This window comes from Vulpes lagopus, chromosome 5 (genome assembly GCF_018345385.1).
Source record: "Vulpes lagopus strain Blue_001 chromosome 5, ASM1834538v1, whole genome shotgun sequence".
Classification (NCBI taxonomy): Eukaryota; Metazoa; Chordata; class Mammalia; order Carnivora; family Canidae; genus Vulpes; species Vulpes lagopus.
Genome location: NC_054828.1, coordinates 67,906,237 through 67,922,699, shown reverse-complemented (window position 1 = coordinate 67,922,699; position 16,463 = coordinate 67,906,237). Strand labels below are relative to the sequence as shown.

The window sequence follows — 16,463 nt, the reverse complement described above, 5'->3', positions numbered from 1 at the left end:
CCTCGGGGCGGGATTGGACCCTGCCTCTCGGAGGCGGGCCTCGGGGCAGCGGGCGGAGGGCTATTTAAGACCCGGCGGGGGTGGAGGCAGCCGAGGGCACAATGAGTGGGCTCCCGGGCGCGGGGACCTGCCCAGGCCTGGGAGAGGCCTCGGACCTCAAGTCCCCTCTGGGCGCCAAGTTCAGGGAGCCTCTCACGGAGGCTCGGTTCCAGCAGCTCTTCGGGGACGCCGAGCCGGAGCCCGAGCTGCCCGCCGAGCCCCGCGGGTCGCGGCCGTGCGGGCGGTGGGCGCGGTGGGCGCGCTCGGGGCCGGGGGCGGGGCGCCTGCTGCGGGCCCGGCTGCCCCTGCTGCGCTGGCTGCCCCGCTACCGCTGGCGGGCCTGGCTGCTCGGGGATGCCGTGGCCGGAGTGACCGTGGGCATCGTGCACGTGCCGCAGGGTGAGCGGCCGCAACGCTCGCCGGCCAGGGGCCCGGCCCCGGAGGGCGTCGGGGAGGCGCAGGGGCTGGGGACCCGCGGGGCCGAGGGTGCGGAGACCGGATGTGAGACCAAGTTCTGGGTAAGGACTACGGCGCTGCAGCAGGTCCCCACCCCCAAGCTCCCCTCGTTTGCGCAATCCTCCCAGAAGTCTTGGACACGTCTCGGGTCAGGGACCTGGAGAGAGGCACAACACCCGCACCCCGACCCCCCAGCGGCCGACAAGGATCTGTGACCTTGGCCGCCCCACGACCTCCCACCAAGGCCTGTTAACCCGTCGGTTCCCTCCTGCGGGATGATTTAGCGCCTCCCTGCCAGCCCCTAAGAGTGTCCGCCGAGGGCTGTCTCCCGGAGGCTGCTCACCTCCCCAGGCCCCGCCCGGCACACACACCCCAAGATCTTTCCTCCTCCTTCTCCCTCAGGCATGGCTTTTGCCCTCCTGACCTCGGTGCCTCCAGTGTTCGGACTCTACACTTCTTTCTTCCCCGTCCTCATTTACACCTTGTTGGGGACCGGGAGACACCTGTCCACCGGTGAGTGACACGGTGACTCCTCTCCTCTGCGGGGTGACAGTGGACAGCGGGCTGAGGCTGCGGTTCCTGTGAGCTCCTTAGCGCGATCCCGTCCTTCCCCTCCCCTGCCCCCCCTCCGCCTGCCGCCACCCTGTCAGGAAAGGAACCTCGGCCCTTGCTGGGGGCTGAGTGGGTGCAAACAGGAGCGGTGTTCTTGGACTTTACTTCCCCCGTGCAATTAGCTGCAGTGAACGTCTCTGGGACTCGGGAGAGGGGTAAAGAGATGAGCGGTCACCCAACGGGGCGCACAGCCGGGCTCGGCAGGAGGGGCGGGATGCGGCTGTGTCCCCCGCCTCCGACCTCGCGGCAGGTCCCGGCTGCGGCAGCAGCGCCCCCCGCTCCTCCGCAGAGCAGCCCCGTCTAGGAAGGTGCGGCCCCAGGCGGCAGCGCCGGTGATCTCTGTCCCCGGCCCTAGGGACTTTCGCGGTTCTCAGCCTGATGACGGGCTCGGCCGTGGAGCGGCTGGTGCCCGAACCTCTCGGGGGCAACCTGAGCGCAATCGGGAGAGAAGAGCTGGACGCGCAGCGGGTTGGCGCGGCCGCGGCCTTGGCCTTCGCGAGCGGGGCTCTGATGGTGAGGGGGATCCTGGGCGGGAGCTCGGCCGGGGAGCTGGGCAGGGAGGGAGCGAGGGCCCAGCGTCGCGCGGGGGCGGCGGGCGGGGGTGCGGGGAGGGCCCGCTCCTCGGCCGCGCTGACGCGCCCCTCCCCCCGCAGCTGGGCATGTTCGCGCTGCAGCTCGGCGTCCTGTCCACCTTTCTGTCCGAGCCCGTGGTCAAGGCGCTGACCAGCGGGGCCGCGCTGCACGTGCTCGTGTCCCAGCTGCCCAGCCTTTTGGGGCTGCCCCTCCCGCGCCAGATCGGCTGCTTCGCGCTCTTCAAGGTGGGGGCGGAGAGCAGCGAGGAGCGGTTTCCAGCGGTGCCGGGAGGGGGACCCGGAGGGGAAGGGAGGCCGGCGAGTGGAGGGATGCGGGGGCGAGGGGTCAGGACCACGTGGCCGCAGGGTCGCGGAGGCGGGGGCCTGCTGGGAGCCGGGGCGCCTCGCCCGGGCCGGGGGTGCGCGCTGGCGGCAGGCGGCCGGGCCCCGCGCACCGCCCGCTCACGGCCCGCGCACCGCCCGCCCGCAGACGCTGGCCGCCGTGCTGACCGCGCTGCCCCGGAGCAGTCCGGCCGAGCTGACCATCTCGGCGCTCAGCCTGGCGCTGCTCGTGCCCGTCAAAGAACTGAACGTGAGATTCCGAGACAGGCTGCCCACCCCGATCCCAGGGGAGATCGTCATGGTGAGGATGGCCCCGCGCCGCGCCGTCCCGCCCCGCGCAGACCTCGCCTGCAGGTGGGCGCTGGCCGCTGCCGCCCCCTCGTGGAAGGTCCTGCGCTCCCGCGGCCTTTCCCGGGCCTTTCCCCGGACGCCTGGAGCCTCGGAACCCCGCCGCGCGGTCCCACCTCGCCCTCTCCCTAGGGCTTGTCCTGCCCGCGGCGCCCCCCCCTCCCCGCCACAGCACCGCCGCTGCGCGCCCTCCCCGCACCCACCGGGCCTTCGGGTCACGTTCCCCTCCTCCCCGCCCCCCCCCCCCCCCCGCATTTCTCTCTCCACCTGAATACGAGTCCCGCGGCCCCACCCTACGTCGTATGTGCTTGGATATAGCCCGGCTCTCCTGCCGAGAAAGGCTCGGCCTCCTCGCGGCCTCCAGTGCCTGGTGGGAGGCCCTCTCCTTCCTCCCGCCCATCTCTTTCCATAACCTCGGGTGCTCCTCGCTCCTCTCTCCCATCCCCACTGTCCTCCACTCTAAGTCGGCATCAGGCATCTCCCGGCACCTCCCAGCGGCCCCAGGTGCTGGGCCTCTGCAAACACTAACTGCCTTGGGATCCTCTCTCAGGTGAAGCTCTTTCTAGCCCCTGCCGGGAAGCCCATCTCCGGCCTTGCTCTAATTTGTTCTCTTTCCCAGGTGCTTCTGGCCTCTGTGCTCTGCTTCACCTCTTCCCTGGACACAAGATACAACGTCCAGATAGTGGGGCTGCTGCCTGGGGGGTAAGAGAATCAAGACACCAGCCTGCTCTGCTCACACTGCTCACACCCAACGTGTCCTCTTGACCTGCCCCACCCCATTTTCTCTGTCTCCCCCATATCCTCCTGAGACCCAACCCATCCTCACCCCGCATCCCTCTCTCTCCAGATTTCCCCAACCCCACCTCCCTAACCTGGCTGAGCTGCCCAGGATTCTGGCTGACTCGCTGCCCATCGCACTGGTTGCTTTTGCTGTGTCCGCCTCCCTGGCCTCCATCTATGCAGACAAGTATAGCTATACTATTGACTCCAACCAGGTGGGACCCTGAGGACCCCCATTTCATTCAGGAGACAACCCCCTCATCTGATGCCCCCCCCCCCAATGCCTTTGTCTCTCTCCTGTTCATATCACCACTTCCCTCCAGGAGCTCTTGGCCCATGGTGTCTCCAACCTCATCTCCTCCCTCTTCTCCTGCTTTCCCAACTCTGCCACATTGGCCACCACCAGCCTCCTAGTGGATGCTGGTGGGAATACACAGGTGAGAGCACGTCCTTGGGTGAGAAGAAAGTGGGGTGAGTATCCAGGTTGGGGTGGTGGCGCAACAGGTGGAGGGTTGGGAGATACCCACAGGGCAGCCGTATAGAGGAGGATAGGAATCTGAAAGTGAGTGAAGGGGTGGGATTTTCTAGGTAGGATAGAAGATGATAAAGCTCCATTAAGACCTCTGTAGACTATAAGCACCGAAAAAATTTATGGCGCCCCATATGTAGTTCAAAATAAAAACAAAACTAAACTGTAAAGTTGAGAGATCCCCCCCCCCCCAGAGGACATTTTCTTTAAAAAAAAAAAATCACAGGGCAGCCCTGGTGGTGCAGCAGTTTAGCACTGCCTGCAGCCTAGGGCATGATCCTGGAGACCCTCGATCGAGTCCCACGTCAGGCTCTCTGCAATGGTGCCTGCTTCTCCCTCTGCCTGTGTCTCTGCCTCTCTCTCACTTGTGTATGTGTCTCTACGAATAAATAAACAAATAATCTTTAAAAAAAATCACAGAGGGTATGTGTGGCTCAGTCGGTTAAGCGTCTGCCTTGGGCTCAGGTCATGATCTCAGGGTCCTGAGCTCGAGCCCAACACCCATACCCTGTTCAGAGGGGAGTCTGCTTGTCCCTCTCCCTCTCACCCCCACTGTCCTCTCTCGCATGCTCTGCTCTCTCAAATAAATCTTAAAAAAAAAAAAGAACATATGAAAATCTACCCCTTAATTTCTGGTTTCCTACTTTGCCAGTTCCCTAAAAATGTGGTTAGCCTGCTTTTAGAGTAATCCAACAGTGGCTTTTAGGATGGACACGGGTTACAAAATAAGGAAGTTGAACTCTATCCAGGTAGAGACCGGTGAAGAGAGGCCTTTGACTAGGAGAGGGGAGGTGGGTGTGAGAGGCAGTATACCAAGAAGGGAGCTGCAGACTGAGGAGTATCTTCATGGAAGGGGCTTTGGGAGGAGTGAGACTTCCAGGGAAGATGAGGCAGAAGGGGCAGGGGGACCAGCTGTCCCAGGAGGGTGGATGAGGTCCCCTTCCTTCTCTGTTTCCATCCCTCCCTCCTTCTAGCTGGCAGGTCTCTTCTCCTGCATAGTTGTCCTGTCAGTGCTGCTGTGGCTGGGGCCCTTCTTCTATTATCTGCCCAAGGTAAGGAGCACAGGAGGGATGGGGGGGACCGGGAGGAGTGGTTACATTCCGGGGCGTCGGGCCTCAGCTTGCCTTCTCTGCCCCAAGGCTGTCCTGGCCTGCATCAACATCTCCAGCATGCGCCAGATGTTCTTCCAGATGCAGGAACTTCCACAACTGTGGCGCATCAGCCGCATGGACTTTGTGAGAAGTGGCAGCGTGATGTAACCCTGGACTGCCCCCTCCCATTCCCCAGCATCCCCAGCCTCTACCCCCCAGGTTGGAGCTAGCTGTCCCACTCCTAAATTCTGGTGCCCCCCCCCCACCCCCAACACGCATATTTCCTAATCCCAAAACTCAGACACAAGGTGGAGGATGGGGTTTGAACCCTTCAGGCCTGAATATCTGCGACTCCCCAGCGGGTGCACGGGTGGGGTCATTATATTTGACCTATATCCCCATTGGGTCTATCCTATTCCTTCCTTTTTTCCTACCTTCTCCTGTGCCACCCCTATCACTGGCCTTGGCAGTCCCTGCCCGGGACCTTTTGCCCTAGACGTGATGGCCTGGCGTTCACTCCCATCCATGTCCTGCAGGCCGTGTGGATGGTCACATGGGTGGCCGTAGTGATCCTGAGCGTGGACCTGGGCCTGGCCGTAGGTGTGGTCTTCTCCATGATGACTGTAGTCTGCCGCACCCAGAGGTGGGAGGACAGATGAGAGGAGTCGGGGAGAGGGCTGGGCGAGAGAACAGGTGCTTGGGGTGACTCTCCAGCCAGGGCAGGCTGGGAATCTAACCCCAGCTTCCTGCCCAGGGTGCAGTGCCTGGCACTTGGACTTGCCGAGGGGACGGAACTCTACAAGCCACTCAGGGAGAGCCACAAGGTGGGTGGGCTCCAGACAGAGAGGGAGGGCAAGATTAGACCCACATGTTTTTCTGACCCTCTGACATCTTAGCTCCGCAAGGCCCGGGGGCTCTGCGTCCTGAGCTATCCAGCACCGCTCTACTTTGGGACCCGTGGGCAGTTTCGCCGCACCCTGGAGTGGCAGCTGGGACTTGGAGAAGCAGGCAAGGTGAGAGACCTGGTCAAAGAGAATGTGGCTTCCCTGGCAGTGGGGGGCAGGTGGGTCTTCTGAAGGGGGTCATTGTGAGGGGTGCTCGTTCACACTTGTGTCTTGGAGGAGGTAACTGCCCTTCTCTGCTCACAGGAGGCTCCGAAGGCAGATGGCCCCCCTGATGCAGGTGAGATGGGAGGACAAGGAGGGAGACTTGGGTATGAGCCCTGGAGGCGGCTGGCTACTCCTGCCTTCTCCCATCCTAGCTGCTGAGCCCGTCAGAGTGGTGGTCCTAGACTGCAGTGGTATCACCTTTGTGGATGCTGCTGGAGCCAGAGAAGTGGTACAGGTGAGGGACAGGGTAGGTTGAGGACAAGGTCCCATATGGTCCCATGCATATCCTCTGTGGTAGGATTTAACCCCCTGCCCCATCTCCGCAGCTGGCCAGCCGATGCCGAGATGCTGGGATCCACCTTCTCCTGGCTCAGTGTCATGGTGAGAGAGGTGTGGAGGGCGGAGGGCCCTGGAGACTGGGAAGTGACCGGACACTTGGTGGTGTGGGGGGTGGGGGAGAAGGACACAGTGTAGTTTTGGGGCCTAAGAACCTGACCCGCCTCTCTTCACAGCCTCAGTGCTGGGGACACTGACCCAGGCAGGACTCCTGGACAGAGTGACCCCAGAACAGCTGTTTGTCAGTGTCCAGGATGCAGCTGCTCATGCCCTGGAGAGACTGGTGAGGATGCAGTAGCAAGTGAAATCCAGGAGGCGCTGGGCTATGGCAGGTCACATGTGAGTCAGTGGCTGAAGATCTAGGCAGAGGGCTTGGGGAAGCGAACTGAGAAGGGAGCTGGAGGGGGGCGGGGAGGAAATGATTCATCCATCTCAGGCTAAGCCAGGGGGCCTGGGGCCTGCTCTGCGTGAAGTGAGGAGCTAAGGTTTCAGTTGGGTGGTGTGCCCCTCAGAGGACTGCCAGAGGCTGAGTGAGGGAGGAGAGCACCTGAGCTATTCCTGTCATGCCCCCTCTCTTTTCCAGGAGCCTACTGGTCCAAAGACTTGCACAGTGTGGGTCTGACCCAGTCATCTGGAGTGCGGAGGGCCCCAGCAGTATGTGTGTGAGGAGTGGCCTTACTTCATATAACTAATAAAACAAAGCTGAGAGCCTCTGGGGTCCATGATGTGAGTCTGGGTGTCCGCACACTGACCCTTGGTGCCCCTTTCTCCATGCCCACAGCATTGCAGACATGACTACGAATGGCTTTCATGAAATATGTGTTCACCAGGCCTCATTCCAGCTCCAGAGTCAACCGTTGTCTCCATGGGGGGTGGGGCTGGAGCCGGTGCAGAGTCCTGGATCCAGAGATGAGGAAGAGGAGCACAGCCCTGGGAATACATGTTGGGGGCTTCCCCACTCCCTCAGTCCCAAGAAGATGAGAGAAGAATAGTTCCACTTTAGTTTTCTTAGAGTCCCCATGGGCTCTTTGGCACTTAGAAAGCGACCCCCCCCCCAACTTACTGCCCCATGAGAAGGGGGTAGGGGGAGGACTTGGCACTGGCTGTGGGACGAGTTATGGCTCCATCACGTCCCTGGGCACTCGCAGAAAGGAGGAGTGTCACCAGGACAAGCCCCTATTTGGGATCACATTCTGAAGGGGATCGGGGACAGTCAGTGGAGTGGTCACTGGATGGTGGGGTTTGCTAGAAATTCCTGGCAGGGACGAGGCGGCAGGCCCAGCCTGACAGTCTGAAGGCCCCGAGTGGCCATCATTCTGAGGTCATGCACTGTAGCCGGTGTTTGAAGAAGAGTAGGCGGTGTTTGGCCACCTGACTCTCATCCAGTGATCCTGGGTAACGGTACCGGGCATAAGTCTCTGCCCCCACATCCCTTGATGTCCAAGGCAGCTTCAGCTTAGATGCATGATCCACAACGACGTCTGAGCAGGAGCCCACCCGAAGGGAACCAAGCCCATCCAGGAAGAATTCTGGGGGTGGAGGGAGGGAGACTACTCAGTGAAGGGTCTGAAGGGTACAGAAAGCCAACCCTTCAGGGAGAACTGAGATTTGGGGTATGGAGGGTGCACATGAAGGGGCCCCATTTCCAGGGCCCTTGGGCTAGTAATTAATTCTTTGGGGTCTTAGTTTCACTCTTCCGTAAAATGGACTCCACATACTTTACCTGTGCTTTGATAACGAGCCCCACCCAGGCCTCCCCAACACACACCTAAATGTGCACTAGGTGCACTGAGCGGGCTGCTCTAGGAGGGTGGCCAGAACAGGGGACGCAGCTAGCTGTGGAGTAAAGGTGGCAGGTGGCAGTGGCTGTGCTGGGCGAGGAGGCTTGAGTGGTGTGCGGCCCGGCAGGGTGGGCTCTTGGTAACTCTTGATGGGCGCGGGATATGTGGTGCCTCCAGCGCCCCGGGGGGCGCGGTGTCCCTGCGGCCCGGCCAGGAGCGGACGCCACTCACCCAGATGCGCCACGCGGCTGAGGCGCGGGTCGAAGCCCACCTCGCGCACCTTGTCGGTGCGCGCCAGGAAGAAGTTAACCACGCCGTCGGTGACCACGCAGCCTGGAAAGCCCAGGAGCTCGTGGTGGAAGCCACGCCTTTGCCGGAGGCAGTTCCCGTGGCCTGGCGCGCCGGGCTCCACGCTCAGCAGCTGCCGGTAGGTGGTGGCGAAGCCCGAGATCTCGCGCACTGCGCCGCCCACCTGCGGGCAGTGGGAGGGTGGCCCGGGGCACAGGGACTCGGGGTTGGGGGTGGGGGCTGGACCTGCACCCCCCCCCCCCCCGGGTTCCCGGCCCGTCCTCTCTCGCTCCACCCATGCGGGGCCCCAGATCGCCCCAGGCTCTGCGGGCGGGCTCCCCGCGTGGTCCCCCATGGGCCCGTCCCGGGGCCGCCCGGGCCCCCCTGCCACCCACGTCCCGCGGGCCTGCCCCTACCAGGTCCAGCGGCGTCCGCTCCAGCACGTCCACAAGCCTCTCGAGCCGCGTCCGCGCGGTGAAGACGAAGTCGTCGTCCACCCACAGGACGTACTTGGTGGTCACCTGTGATACGGCCAGGTTCCGGCCTGCGAACCAGCCCTGGGCAAGCACATGGATGGTTGGTGACGCTGCAGAGGAGGGCCTGGCCCCGCGGCCACCTTTCCCTCTCTCCTGACGCCTCCCTGCACTTTAGTTCAGAGCTGCTTTTCCACTGCCAGGGCCCCGAGTCACCGTCCTGGGGCGAGGTGTTAGTGCCCCTCATTCATTCATGCATTCATCCCTCACCTATTCAGCGAGCACTCACTAGGTGCTAAGCACGTTCTAAGAACGCAGTGCGAGCAAGGCAGGCACGATTCCTGCTCCGCCGGAGCTCACGATCCCAGAATTGCCATGCCTAACAGGCACCCAGTAGTTCTGGAATCACTACTCTAGGCACTTCAGACACTGAAGGCGCCCTCTGGTGCACAGCGGTTCACCCTCCCTGGCTGCGCACCTTGCCAAAAGGCATGAGATAGTGCTCGATGTGGGGGCCTCTGATGCTCTCCGGCTTGTCGCTGTCATCGGCGATGACCACGGTGACCGTTGGGTAGAAGCGGCGGATGCTGGCGATGAGCGCCCGTAGCCGATTGTAACGTAGGAAGGTCTTAGTGGCAATGGTGACCAGGGCGCTGATGTTGTACTGGGCTGGGAGTGAGGGGCAGGGTTAGGTGCAGAGACTCCGAGTGGGAAGCGGGGAGCAAGAAGACGTCTTCCCCCAGGGTCGCCCTCTCCCAACTTCTCCCCACCAGCGCTGGAGTTAGGTCCCCACATGCACGAACCTCACCTCCCTGGGGTAGAGATCCTGGTGGGTAAAGCCGAGGGTTGGGAGGGTGTCTTATGCGGATGGTAAAGACAGCCTCATGTCCTTCCGTGGAGAACCGGACTGGGAAGAAAGGACACAAAGCCGTGCTCCTTAAGGCTGGGATAACATTCCCTTGTAAGTAAATCAATATTTAAGTGCCTAGTCTGTGTACCATCTTTCTGGGCCCTGGTGGACAGGAATGCAAAGTTTTTAGGCCCCTGGCACCAACATTCTAATGGGTGGGAGAAAGAAAATAAAGTATTTAATTTTAAAAAACAGATTTAGGGGATCCCTGGGTGGCTCAGCAGTTTAGCACCTGCATTCGGCCCAGGCCGTGATCCTGAAGTCCCCGGATCGAGTCCCACATCGGGCTCCCTGTGTGGAGCCTCCTTCTCACTCTGCCTGTGTCTCTGCCTCTCTCTCTCTCTCTCTGTCTCTCTTGAATAAATAAAATTTTAAAAAAGAGATTTAATTAAAAGCTAACCTTATTGAGCATTTACTATGTGGCAGGCACTTTTTAAGTTACCTTAAATATGTGAACTCAATCCCCAGGAACTATTTATTAAGTAGATTCCCACTACAGAAAAAGGCATAGATAAATTAGGTAACTTGTCTACATTTACACAACTATTAAGCAGCAAAATTGAGATAGAAACCTAGTCAGTCTGGTTTCAAGCTAAGTAAATAAAATTCAGACACTGGTAAGCATTGAATGGAAAATAAAACAAGTAAAGTGATCATGAAGAGGAGACATCTGAGCTGAGATCCAAATGACAAGAAGAAGCCAGCCATGCAAAAATCTGGGGGAAGAGCATTCTAGGCAGAGGGAACAGCAAGTGCAAAGGCCCCAAAGTGGGAGCAGGTTTGGTGTAGCAAGCTTTGGAGAGCTGTGCCTCTTTTGCTAGAGGAGAAATGGGAGCTCTGGGCTATAAAGCCCTTTGCCCTCTAGTAAGTGGTGGGTTGGGAACAGAGCTTGAGTTGGGGCAGGTCACTTCCTGGGCCCCCATGGTTGGCCTGAAGGGGGGTACACACCCAAGGCTCGGGTTTCCCTTTGGCCTGCTCTGGCCCCAGATGAACAAAGGCCCCTTCTCTCCCTCCCTGGCCCTGCTGGCCTAGTTGAAATGCCCATTGTGTGACTGGGCAGCTCTGGCCATTGCCCGAGTGTCTCCCACACCCTCTGTCACTTGCCTGCTCCAGCCCTTCTGGGCTCTCTGTTCACCCAGCCTGCCCATGCCTCCACCCAGGCCTCACACCTGTGTCTGCTGTGTTTGCCTGGTAGCTTTGGCTGCTATAAATGACCAGTTGTAGCTGCCGGTTGAGATGGTCCAGCCCTGGGCTGGTGAGGGTGAGATCTGGCTGGCCTTCTCCATTGAGAGTCACTCCAGTCACTTCCCCTGCCACATCCCAGGTGCCCAAGGAGGCAGTCAGGTTCACCTGGGGGTGGGGGTTGGAGAGCACAGGGTTAGGCCTCGGACCCTCTTGCCTCCCTGGTTCCTCCATCCCTTCTTTGGGCAGCCTGGGCTCCCTCCAGCATCCTCAATGCCCACCTGGCCTTCCCAGCCTCGTGTCCTCTTACCTGGTAAAGCTCCTGACCAGAAGCTGCCTGCAGGCTCAGCCCTGGGAGGAAGGAGAGGGAGTAAGAATCACAGCCAGCCTTCACTTTCTCTTCTCTCTCTCATCACACACAGCACACACCTTCTCACCATCCCTCTTTGTTGAGGCCACAGCAGGGCACATGCTGGGCCGCAGCCTAGAGTAACCGACTTTTTACTCCTTCCCATTAAAGCAATAGCTCTTTATGGCCTGGGACCCTGGGATCATGACCTGAGCCCAGGCAGACACGCTTAACCAACTGAGCCCCCCAGGCACCCTCAAGTCCCACTCATCAGGAGTTCCCAGCTTCCCATCCCAACCTTCCTTCACTCTTCCTCACCCAATCTTGAGCTCTGTCACCCCCAAGTGGCTTGGGTCATCCCCTAGGCTCATTCTCCCCACCTGGCACCAAGATGCTCCGGAGTGGCTGGACCTCCACACCCTGCAGGGGGTACTGAAGAGGGGAGTTGGCGGAGGCTATGAGCAGCTGGTCAGCGGCAGACTGGCTCCTGGCAGCGGAGGACAGAGAAGGAATCCTATGCCGAGGAGCTCTCCTTCCCATCACGCCCTCCCTCCCGACCTCCCAGGCTCCACAGCTGCAGGGACACGCCCTCCTTTCAGGCTGGTACCTTGAAAGGAAGGCCTGGAACTCCTGCTCCCTGGAGGCAGAGGCAGCCCGCAGCTCCTGGGGGTCAAAGGCCTTGGTGAGGTCAATGGCTCGGACCTGCCTCTGGAAGGGGAGGTGAAGGCTCCCTCCACTGGACTCACAACTGCAGTTGTTCCCAGAAAGCAGCCTGGAGGAGGGACTAAGGGTCATGAGAGCCCAGCCATACAGCTGCAGTCGCCCCACAAAGCATTTACACAGTGCCCCGCATGCTGGCTTTCAACCCTGCCCATCCCATGTCTGTCCCCTTAAACACTGCTCTCCAAATAGTTCCCAGGAGGAGAGACCACCCATGGCATGACTCATCCCCCAAATCTGGATTTTACAGGGTGTAGAACAGGGCCAACTGCTAGAATTTCAGAGTTGCCTACCCACGTTCAGGACCCCACATGGGGCCCCTTTCACGTGGAACCGTCAGGGCATCAGAAAGTCTTTGAGGGTCCTCCTCCGCCTGCACATCCTCCCCTCCCATCACCTCGACAAGGTTCTGGGAGGAGGGATTGTTTTTCCCCCAGCTCAAGACTTAGAAACTCCCACGCCCACCCCCGCTCGTCAGGAGAAGCCAGACACCAGAGCTCAGCAGTGCGGGGAGACAAAGGCTGCGCACGCCACCCCCCGCGGGGGCCGCTCTGCCGCCAGCACTCCTGGCACTCACCCCACCACTTGCTCCTTGATCCTGACGGGGATGTGTGCATAGCGGGGCTCAGGCGCGAGGTCCGGCAGTTCCGGCCTGGGGGGGCCCTGCAGGGGCGCCCACAGCGCCAGGGGTGCCCGGAGGGCCGGCGCGTCCCGTGTGCTCACGTACAGGAGCCCGAGCGAGGCGCAGGCGAGCAGCAGCACCAGCGCGCAGAGGGCCCGGCGGCCCAGCCGCATCCTGGCGGGCGGGAGGGAGGGTGAGAAGGGTGCGGCGGGGAGGCGTGGGCTGGGACCCCGCGGCCGGTGCTCCCCGAGCCTGCGGCCGGCTCCGGGCTCCCCGCGCCCTCCGCAGCGGCGCGCCGGGCTGCGCCCAGCGAATGGTTCCCCCGCCCTCCTCGCTTCCCTCCCGGGCCTCGCGGCTGCAGCCTCCTTTATTCTCCTCCCGCATCTCCGTCTCGGTGTCCTCCACGCCCAGGCCCGGCGCGTTGATGCAGGGGCCGCCGGACGCGGTGCCTGCCGGGGGGGGGGGGGGGGGGCGAACCCCAGAACGCCCTGCCTCCGCGGGTCCTCGCCCGGCCGGCCCCGCCGCCCCCGCCCGAGCATCACCCGGCCCCGGTGAACTCCACACCTTGCCTGTCATGCAAAATGCAGAATCACGGGCGCTGTGGGTGCGGCGGGCGGTGTGACCGGGGCGCGGGGCGGCGAGCGCGCAGGCGCGACCCCATCCCGCGCGGGCACTGACCTGCCTAGGGCTGCAAGGCCGCCGCAGGGCTTCGGTCCGGGCTGCTGCAGGCTCTCGGCCCCGGCCGGGGGGTCCACATGGGGCCGGAGGCGGCCTGGGCGGGGAGCCGGGCGCGAGCCTGTGTCCGGGGGATCCTCTCGCGTCCCGGGCTCGCCCAGCCCCTCCCGCGCTCCGACGCTCCGGGCTTTGTGGGCTGCGGCGCGCGGCGGTTCTGGGCGTTTCCTGCAGCGGGGGAGGGGGGGCGGGGGGGGGACGGAGCTGAGAAACCGTGCACCCCAGCCCGGAGCTCCGCGGGCTGCCCGAGCCGTGCGCCGCTTGCCAGGAGGGGAGGCTCAGGCGGCTCCCGGCGGCTCGGCTCCCGGGCGCGGTGCGGCGGCGGCTCCGGGGGCGCGGGGACCGCGGGCGCCCGGGCGCCTTCTGGTGGGCGCCGAGGACACTGCGGGGCGCCGCTCGCTTCTGGGCGCCCGGAGCCTCCGTGTCATCCAGACGGTAGACCGGGACCCGCCAAGAGGGCTTTGGAGGCGACGGGGCGGGGCGCCCTGCCACTCCAAGTTAAGGAAGATTTGGGTGGGTAGGGTGCCATAAAAGAAACCAGACTAGGTCCTGGAAAATAAAGACTTTGCGAGGCTAACAAGGATAGGTTCACACCCTCCCTCCCGTCCTCCCCCCACCCAATCAATTAGCAAACGCTCCAGCAGTGATCCAAAGGCCTGCTTCCCCCAACTGCTCCTTACTGCAGACCTGCTGGAGGCAGGGAGTGGCTAGGTCGGCTGGCTCCGGCTTCCGCACGCAAGCCTCGGACCCATATAGACTCCCTGCCCTACAGCAGGACTCACGGCACTACCCAAACTCCTCTGGTTTCATGGTTCTAATAAAAGATGTGTCAAGATCTAGTAAAGAAAGAAAGACACCTTAAGGAGGGTAGAACACAATGAGAACGCGGGGGGGGGGGTGCGCGAGGATGGGTTGTTCAATGAACTGACTGATCAGACGGAGGGGAGGGGGGTTTCTCACTCTCGTAATGCCAAAATAAATTCCAGATCTATCAAATTTTAATGTTAAAAACGAAACCAGTAAAGGAAATCATGGAGTTTTTGTGTTCTGTTCTGTTTTGTTTCTTTTTACAATCTTGCGAGGAAGAAAAACTCTCTAATTAGGCAAGATATAAAGGGAATAGTAATAAACTTGCCTATGCAAAAACCATGGGTGAAGGAATTTCTATAAGCAAACGTAAGATATAAATGACAAACTGTGAAAGGAACTTTTCCAATATGTAAGACAGATAAAGCTCTATTTTCCTCAAGAGCTCTGAAACATCAACAGGATGATCAACTACCTGAAAGTGGACAAAAATCATGATTAGGCAGGTGACAGAAAAAATAAAAATGGCTTTTAAATGTATAAAATTATACTTGACCTTATTCATAATAAATGAATGCAAAATAGAAAGACAGTGAAATTTTTTAACACAATTTTTGCAACATTGACTATACTCTCTATGTTGTGCTTTTAATCCCAGTGAATTATTTATAACCAGAAGTTTATACCACTTGATCCTTTTCACCTGTTTCACCTATCCCACCACCCCCTGAAATGTTGGCTACCAAGTTAGTGAAGGCCAAAGAGTTTGCTAACACACTGCATGGTCACAGGTATGTGGAGAAACAGCCTGTGCCATACATTGTTGTGAGTGTAAATTAATACAACTTAGGAGAGCAATTGGCAAATCTATTAACATTTAAAGTGTTAGTCTTTTACATTGTAAATATTAATCATTTTAAAATTTAAAGATCTAGCTCACTCAGACAATGGGACACTGGGCTATACTATATCTACTGATACTGAATGATCTCCAAAGTTGCTAAGCAAAAGCAAGCAGATTCAGGACAGCGTATATAATTGGCTCCTATGCGTGGGTTTTAGCTTTTGGGCTGGGCCGAAGTCTGGATATGAGGTGCTGCCATAACAGAAACCTGAAATTGTGGGCATGGCTTTGGACCTGGGGCTTGGCAGAAGCAGGAGGGAATTTGAGGAGTGTCAGTGAAGATCAAGAAATATTGAAGAGCTTGTGAGAAGTCAGATGGCCTTTGAGGATGTTGCAGTTGCAGGGAAGTGGGCAAAGTAAGAGAACCCAAGGAATGGAGATCTTGCTATGTTTGGCAATTCTGGTACCTGTGGTGGGGTGGGAGGTAGAAACCTCACCAAATGAACTGAAGATCTCACTGAGAAGATGTCTAAGCAGCATATTGAAGGTGCCATCTGGTCTCTTTTTGCTGCTGACAGTCAAAATGAAAAGCAAGAGATAAGCTAAAGGAAGGCATGTTGAACAGAAAGGAGCTGGGGATTACTAGGTTGGACACCGCTTAGCCTCCCCAAGGACCAGTGATACTAAAATCCAAGGATGGCTTCCAGGCAAAGATCATATCTAGGGAACTCTCGAGAAAACAGGATCTGAAAATAATGCCAAGGATGTGAATGCAAATTCTTTGTGAATGGATGCTTGGGTGGCTCAGTGGTTGAGCGCCTTCAGGCTCAGGTCATGATCTATCCAGAGGTCCTGGGATCAGTCCTGCATCAGGGGTACCCCCCAACAGGGAGCCTGCTTCTCCCTCTGCCTGTGTCTCTGCCTCTCTCTCTGTGTCTCTCATGAATAAATAAATAAAATCTTAAAAAAAAAACCACAAATCCTTTGCTAAGAAAGATCTGAGGCAGTGCCTCAGTGGATGGTTCCATCTGATAATAAGACTTTTAAGAAGGTGTTGTCTGTCCACAGTCTATGCAGAAGCCCAAAGTAGCTATGGTTTTCTTGTAATTAGTGAGTTAATCTCAGTAAGATTCATAGAATACCTATAAAGATTTTAAGAGAACTGTTTGCAGAATTTTATTGTGATATGCGAATTCTCTTATCATTCTGATAGAATACAGTTTGCTGTTTCACGGCCCCAAATTTGTGGTAATGTATTACACAGCAGCCAATAACTAATACAGACTATTCTATAGCACTGAGAGTGGATGGTCTCCTACAATAACTCATGATGCTGAGAGAAAACGCAAATACAGATTACGTTCTGTGTGATACTATTTATTAAATGGTATGATGGGATCCCTGGGTGGCGCAGCGGTTTGGCGCCTGCCTTTGGCCCAGGGCGCGATCCTGGAGACCCGGGATCGAATCCCACGTCAGGCTTCCGGTGCATGGAGCCTGTTTCTCCCTCTGCCTGTGTCTCTGCCTCTCTCTCTCTCTGT

The 16,463-nt window shown here is 59.1% G+C and overlaps 2 protein-coding genes across 5 annotated transcripts; one reads left to right on the top strand and one right to left on the bottom strand.

The window, feature by feature from the left end:
* Positions 1 to 65: 65 nt before the first annotated feature.
* Positions 66 to 6,922, top strand: LOC121491926 (solute carrier family 26 member 10-like). 3 transcript variants are annotated; one of them, XM_041757070.1, is made up of 18 exons: positions 66 to 438; positions 898 to 1,008; positions 1,463 to 1,620; positions 1,761 to 1,925; positions 2,170 to 2,322; positions 2,989 to 3,071; positions 3,217 to 3,364; positions 3,473 to 3,586; positions 4,653 to 4,730; positions 4,818 to 4,913; positions 5,306 to 5,412; positions 5,524 to 5,593; positions 5,666 to 5,782; positions 5,918 to 5,951; positions 6,031 to 6,113; positions 6,205 to 6,259; positions 6,391 to 6,497; positions 6,798 to 6,922. In XM_041757070.1, the coding sequence occupies exons 1-18, from the start codon at positions 102 to 104 to the stop codon at positions 6,834 to 6,836; spliced, it is 2,055 nt and encodes a 684-aa protein (XP_041613004.1). In that variant the 5' UTR covers positions 66 to 101; the 3' UTR covers positions 6,837 to 6,922. The 3 variants fall into 3 exon arrangements, with proteins under 3 accessions (XP_041613004.1, XP_041613005.1, XP_041613006.1); XM_041757071.1 differs by having other exon boundaries at positions 6,391 to 6,553; XM_041757072.1 differs by having other exon boundaries at positions 297 to 557.
* Positions 6,923 to 7,202: 280 nt separating this feature from the next.
* On the bottom strand, positions 7,203 to 13,509 carry B4GALNT1 (beta-1,4-N-acetyl-galactosaminyltransferase 1). 2 transcript variants are annotated; one of them, XM_041757074.1, is made up of 11 exons: positions 13,218 to 13,504; positions 12,495 to 12,713; positions 11,805 to 11,969; positions 11,578 to 11,684; positions 11,159 to 11,199; positions 10,836 to 11,016; positions 9,565 to 9,663; positions 9,235 to 9,425; positions 8,700 to 8,840; positions 8,227 to 8,467; positions 7,203 to 7,743 (listed from the first exon to the last, which is right to left on the bottom strand). In XM_041757074.1, the coding sequence occupies exons 2-11, from the start codon at positions 12,710 to 12,712 to the stop codon at positions 7,526 to 7,528; spliced, it is 1,602 nt and encodes a 533-aa protein (XP_041613008.1). In that variant the 5' UTR covers position 12,713; positions 13,218 to 13,504; the 3' UTR covers positions 7,203 to 7,525. The 2 variants fall into 2 exon arrangements, with proteins under 2 accessions (XP_041613008.1, XP_041613007.1); XM_041757073.1 differs by lacking the exon at positions 7,203 to 7,743 and having other exon boundaries at positions 7,755 to 8,467; positions 13,218 to 13,509.
* Positions 13,510 to 16,463: the final 2,954 nt, after the last annotated feature.

Bases quoted from the DNA above. Each gene is read 5' to 3' on its own strand.
- LOC121491926 (XM_041757070.1), top strand. From the start codon at position 102: ATGAGTGGGCTCCCGGGCGCGGGGACCTGCCCAGGCCTGGGAGAGGCC. The intron at 6,114-6,204 runs GTGAGGGACAGG...CCATCTCCGCAG, and splicing joins GAGCCAGAGAAGTGGTACAG to CTGGCCAGCCGATGCCGAGA. The intron at 6,498-6,797 runs GTGAGGATGCAG...TCTCTTTTCCAG, and splicing joins CTCATGCCCTGGAGAGACTG to GAGCCTACTGGTCCAAAGAC.
- B4GALNT1 (XM_041757073.1), bottom strand. From the start codon at position 12,712: ATGCGGCTGGGCCGCCGGGCCCTCTGCGCGCTGGTGCTGCTGCTCGCC. The intron at 11,970-12,494 runs GTGAGTGCCAGG...TCCCTCCTCCAG, and splicing joins ATCAAGGAGCAAGTGGTGGG to GCTGCTTTCTGGGAACAACT. The intron at 9,426-9,564 runs GTGAGGTTCGTG...CCTCACTCCCAG, and splicing joins AGGATCTCTACCCCAGGGAG to CCCAGTACAACATCAGCGCC.